At 43.3% G+C, this 5,862-nt stretch overlaps 1 protein-coding gene across 2 annotated transcripts in view; it reads left to right on the forward strand.

Moving 5' to 3' along the window:
* Window positions 1-5,862, forward strand: part of Nup210l (nucleoporin 210 like) — a 108,638-nt gene that overhangs the window by 21,038 nt on the left and 81,738 nt on the right. For both annotated transcript variants that reach the window (XM_021196630.1, XM_029538124.1), the window contains exon 8: window positions 4,205-4,273. In XM_021196630.1, coding sequence (XP_021052289.1) covers window positions 4,205-4,273 — 69 coding nt within the window. The remainder of the gene's footprint in view (window positions 1-4,204; window positions 4,274-5,862) is intronic.

Consider the following 5,862-nt stretch of genomic DNA (forward strand, 5'->3'; position numbering starts at 1 on the left):
AAAAAAAAAGAGTGATTGTGGGCTGGAGAGATGACTCAGTGGTTATAAGCACTGACTGCTCTTCCAGAGGTCCTGAGTTCAATTCCCAGCAACCAAACCACATGGTGGCTCACAACCATCTGTAATGGGATCTGATGCCCTCTTCTGGTGTGTCTGAAGAGAGCTACAGTCTACTTACATATAATAAATAAATAAATCTTAAAAAAACGAAAAAAGAGTGATTGCAGGGCTGGAGAAATAGCTCAGTGGCTAACGGCACTTGCTGCTCATCCCAGCTCAGCACCCAGGTCAGGTGGCACCTGTAACTCCAGCTCCAGGGACCTGTCCTCTTCTAACCTTCAGGGTCCCTTATACACATAGCAAGTCTCTTGCCTCATCCTTTTTAATATTAGGATTATATTCATTTGTTACCACACCTGGCTTTTAGTCATTTTAAGATGTCTAGGATGTCATACCTACAGAAGAAATGAAGTCACTGAATGTTTCTGCGCGCCATCTGTGTGTCAGGTGGGTCCCTGATTCACTAGAGAATTCTATGGTATTTTTGTTTGTTTGTTTGTATGCCAGATCCATAACCAATCTTCAAAAGCCTGAAAGATTAATGTGGTGCCAGAACTACAGGGATGGCTCAGTGGTTAAGAACACTGCAAGACAGAGGCTCGGTTCCCATGTCCACATGGTAGCTGTAACTCCAGTTGAGGTGACCTAACTATTTCTTCTGGACTTCTCAGGCACTATGCACGCACATGATGCAAAAACATATGTGGAGTTTGGAATACGCTCAGCCCAGGGAATGGCACTGTCGGTAGCGGCTATGGAGCTGGCTTTGAGACCCTCCTACTGCCCGTGAGACAGGCTTCTCCTGTTCGCCTTCAGAACAAGATGTAGAACTCTCAGCTCCTCCTGCACCATGCCTGCCTGGGTACTGCAGTGCTTCCAACCTTGATAATGGACTGAACCTCTGAACCTGTAAGCCAGCCCCAATTAAATGTTGTCCTTATAAGACTTGCCTTGGTCATGGCGTCTCTTCACAGCAATGGAAACCCTAACTAAAGCAACATACTGTGCATGCAGGCATCCATGTAACATAAAATAAAAATAATTTTAAAGTTAAAGAAAACTAAAAGACTTTAGTAGTAGGAAGTCTGGGTAAACATTGTCAATAAAAATAGCTCAGTTTTGAAAAGAAAGAAAGAAAAACAGGTAGAAATTAGAGGAAGACACAAAGAGAACTATTTTTTTTAGGCAGGTCTCATGTAGCCCAGGATGACCTCAAACTCGTGGTTGAGCAGGTGATATCCTTGAGCTTTGGGTCCCCCACCTCTACCTCCCAGGTGCTGCAGCTGCAGATGTGTACCACACTGGTGGTTTGTGTGGAGCCGAGAATGGATCTCAGGGCTTCATCTTGCTGGGCAAGCCGTCTAACAGTTGGTCTACATCCCAAGAGAATGTAACAGAAACCTGCAAATGACTGCAAGAGGAAGAAGTTGGAGCTGTTGGGGAACAGAGCAGTTTGCTGATGGAAAGTGAAATGGAGAAGACCAGGGGAGTGTGAGTTGGAGGCCATGCGTGTTATTCTGGCAGCACTACTGGCTTTGTGTAGAAGCCATTCTGATGTTTCTTTACCTATAAAATGAAAGCAATGTTATGTTTCTGAATCTCTACTGCTTATATTTTGCTACTATATTCAATTATGTATCAGAACTAGCCTAGTCTAGGCAGTTGTCTAAACAGTCTTCAATTTGAACAGGTAAAAGTAATTACCAATTAGTATATATGTACATATGTACATATGCACAGATGTATGTGTGTATATATATAATACACATATTTGTATGTCATTTGAAGACGTGAGAAATTTCCTTTTTTATTTTATTTTTGCTTGTTTTAAAACAGTGTCTTTCTATGTAGCCCAGGCTGGCCTAGAATGCACTTAGTAGCCCAGGCTACCCAAGAGCTTAAGGTACTCCATTTCCACTTCCTGAATGAATTAGGCCTGTATTACTAGGCCTACTTTTTTTTTTTTAAAGATTTATTTTTTTATTTATTATATGGAAGTACACTGTAGCTGTCTTCAGACACTCCAGAAGAGGGAGTCAGATCTTGTTACAGATGGTTGTGAGCCACCATGTGGTTGCTGGGATTTGAACTCCGAACCTTTGGAAGAGCAGTCAGTGCTCTTACCCGCTGAGCCATCTCACCAGCCCTACTAGGCCTACTTAAATATACCTAAAAGACTTTTTTTTTCTCCTCAAATCTGAAGACTGAGGACAAGGTCTTTATAAGAACAGTTTATAGCTGAATTACTTCAATCCTTTTAACTTTTACTTACCATTTATTTATTTTTATCTTTTCTCTTTCTTTCTTTCTTTCTTTCTTTCTTTCTTTCTTTCTTTCTTTCTTTCTTTCTTTCTTTCTTTCTTTCCAAGACAGGGTTTCTCTGTGCAGCCCTGGCTGTCCTGGAACTCATTCTGTAGACCAGGCTGGCCTCGAACTCAAAAATCTGCCTGCCTCTGCCTCCTAAATACTGGGATTAAAGATGTGTGCCACCACTGCCCGGCTATTTATATTTTCTTTTATTGTTTAATTTTTTTGACTTGGTCTCCTGTATCCTAGGCTTCCCTCAGACTGACTCCCACGTCTTCACCCTGTACCTTTCACAGTGCTGGGCATGGAACCAGGCACAGTGCATGCTGGGAAAGCCCTCTACCAAAAGAGCTTTAGGAGTCATTTATCTTTGAGAGAAATCATACTTCTGATATTGGGACAAACCTGTGTTTCTTCCAGAAAGTAATTGTATTTAACCAATGGCATCTCTAAGTAAGCTAGAAATAGTTTTTAAAAATTGTATGTATTTATTTTATTTTATGTTGAATGTGTTATCTACGTGTGTGTGTGTGTGTGTGTGTGTGTGTGTGTGTGTGTGTGTGTGTATCAAGTTGCATGCCCTGATGGAGGCCAGAAAAAGGCATTGGATTTGCTAGTACTGGAGTTACATAGTTTTAAGTCACTGTGTGGGAATTGGGGATCAAACCTGGGTCCCCTGCAAGAACAGCAAATGCTCTAAGCTACAGAGCCATCTCTGAAGCTCCTACACGTATTTTTGACAGCAGAGAGAAAGCAGCTGGTACTGAAGATTTGCTGTGGCATTATAGTGATCATGCAGCCTCCATGCGCTGGGCGTGTTGCTGGGTAGCAAGTGTCGCCCAGCTTTCCAACCTCACCACACCTCTCTATTTCAGACAGATGTCTCTGTCTTCTTCCTGACTCAGTGGGAGTCTCAGTTAGATTTAGATTCAGGCAGAAAACAGAAAAATTCCTGCATTCCATATTGAGCTTCTCTGTGTGGATTTTTTTTTTTTTTTTGAGGAAATAGTTCTGTAGCTAAATGAAATTGAAAACCACAGAACATGTCTTCTTTCCATTTTATTTTCCTCAAATTTGAAATTCTCTGTATTTGGGTGTTTTGTCTGCATGAGTGTCTATGCACCATGTATGTGTCCAGTGCCTGAAGAGGCTAGATGAGGGTGTCAGAGCCCTTGGGACTGGAGTTACAGAAGGCTGTGAGCCATGTGGGTGCTGGGAACCGAACCCAGGTCCTTTAGAAGAGCAGCCAGTGCTCTTAGGGTCTGAGCATCTCCCCCTCCCATCCCTGTTTTTTGTTTTTTGTTTTTTTAAGATTTATTTATTTTATTTATATGTGTACACTGTAGCTGTCTTTAGACACACCAGAAAAGGGCATCTGATCCCATTACAGATAGTTGTGAACCACCATGTGGTTGTGGGGAATTGAACTCAGGACCTCTGGAAGAACAGTCAGTACTCTTAACCATTGAGCCATCTCTCCAGCCCCCCACACCCATGTTTTTATTACGTTTATTTATGTGTGTACATGTGTCAATGGAGTTCAGATGACAACTTGTGGAAGTCAGTTGTCTCTTCCTACCATGCGGGTCCTGGGGATCAAACTTAGGTCTTCGGGCTTGATGGAAACCACATGTTACTGATTGAGCCATCTTTTGGGGCCTGCCTCAGGCTTTTCTTAGAAGTGTTCATATTTAAGTTTTGACTTTTCAAAGAAAATAAAAAGACAGGATTTTTATTGTATGGGTTTGTTTATACATTTATTATTATGTTTTTCTTCAGAGGCTCATCTTTCTTTACCTAATACTGGCTCAGATAATTTCCTTAAGCAAAAATTAAGATGTTCATATGCGCTCTGTGTCTGGACTCCCAAACTCTACCATATATGTTGTAGAGCCTGGATTTTTAGGTAACTAGATAATGACTTTCAGAAAGTTGAGTGTTTAAATGGATGTATTAAACAAATGAATTCTCTAAAATGAATGCATTCAACAGAAAAAGGCTGCCAAAGGCTCAGCATTCATTGCCAGACTTTGCATTCAACCTGACTTTGATGTGTTTCTTCCCTTCCTTTCTCCCTCTCTCTCTTTCTCTCTTTCTTTTGTGTTTTGTTTGGTTTTCTGAGACAGGGTTTCTCTTTGTAGCCATGCCTGTGTTTGAACTCCCTCTGTGGATGAGGCTGGTCTCGAATATACAGAGGTATATACAGAATATACCTGCCTCTGCCTCCTGAGTGCTGGGACTAAAGGCCTGCATGGCCAGGCCCCGCTTTGGTGTCACTTCTCTGTTACTGTGATTAGACACCACAACTAAGACAACTGATAGACGGAAGGCCCATTTGGGACTTATGTTTCCAGAGGGCTAGAGATCCATCCTTATCGTGACAGGGGTCGTGGCAGCTGGCATTCACATCTGTATCCACAAACAGGAAACAGAGAGCACACTAGGGAAGGGGGAGGCTGCTGAGACCGTAAGCTTGCCCTTGGGACCACCTTTCCTTCAATAAGGCTACACACGGCTACACGCATTAGCCCTTCCCGAACAGCTACTAACTGGGGGGCAAGAAATGCCTGAAATTTATTGGGGGGCATCTCATTCAACACACTCGGTCATTGCGTTTATCATAATAGGAAAGTAACTAAGACATAATGTGTCTTGATTGCTGTTTGTAAGAGTGAAGCGTAACCAGGGGTCGGTGGTGGACCTTTAGTCCCAGCATTTGGGAGGCAGAAGCAGGCAGATCTCTGAGTCGGGGGCTAGCCTAGGTTACAGAGCAGTTTCCAGCACAGCCATGGCTACACAGAGAAACCCCCAAAAATGAAAAACACAGAAAAAAAAAAACAAAAGAAAACAAAACCAACAACAAAAAGCAAAATATCTTTAAAACAGATTGTGGTGCTGAACATGGTGGCACACACCTGTAATCCCAGCATTTGGAAGACTGAGACAGGAGAATTGCCTATTTGAGGCCAAACTGGACCACATTATGGATTCCAGACCCCTCTTCTATCCATAACCTCCCCAAACAAAAGCCTGGCTTTATTAATATTCCATTAGGTGAGGGAGAGTGCGCACAAGAGCCCATCCCCCCTGAGGGGCCATAGCTGCCTAATGGTTCTGGTCACATCCCTTGGTGCTGTAGCACCTGTAAGCTGCCCTTGCCCCAATGAGTAAGCAGCCCTGCACCCATGCTCATGCAAGCAGCCTTAAGTGTGTGTGTGTCTGTGTTTCAAGTTTGTGTGTGTGCACTATGTGCATGGCTGGTGCCCTTGAACATAACAGGGTGTCAGACTCGCTGGAGCTGATTAGAAGTGAGTATAGGCTGCCAATGTGGGTCTGGGACCTCAGCTCAGGTCCTTTGTAAGGCAAGTCAGCATTCTTAAAGACTGAGCTGTCAGCCGGGCGGTGGTGGCGCACGCCTTTAATCCCAGCACTTGGGAGGCAGAGGCAGGCGGATTTCTGAGTTCGAGGCCAGCCTGGTCTACAAAGTGAGTACCA

This window comes from Mus pahari, chromosome 4 (assembly GCF_900095145.1).
Source record: "Mus pahari chromosome 4, PAHARI_EIJ_v1.1, whole genome shotgun sequence".
Classification (NCBI taxonomy): Eukaryota; Metazoa; Chordata; class Mammalia; order Rodentia; family Muridae; genus Mus; species Mus pahari.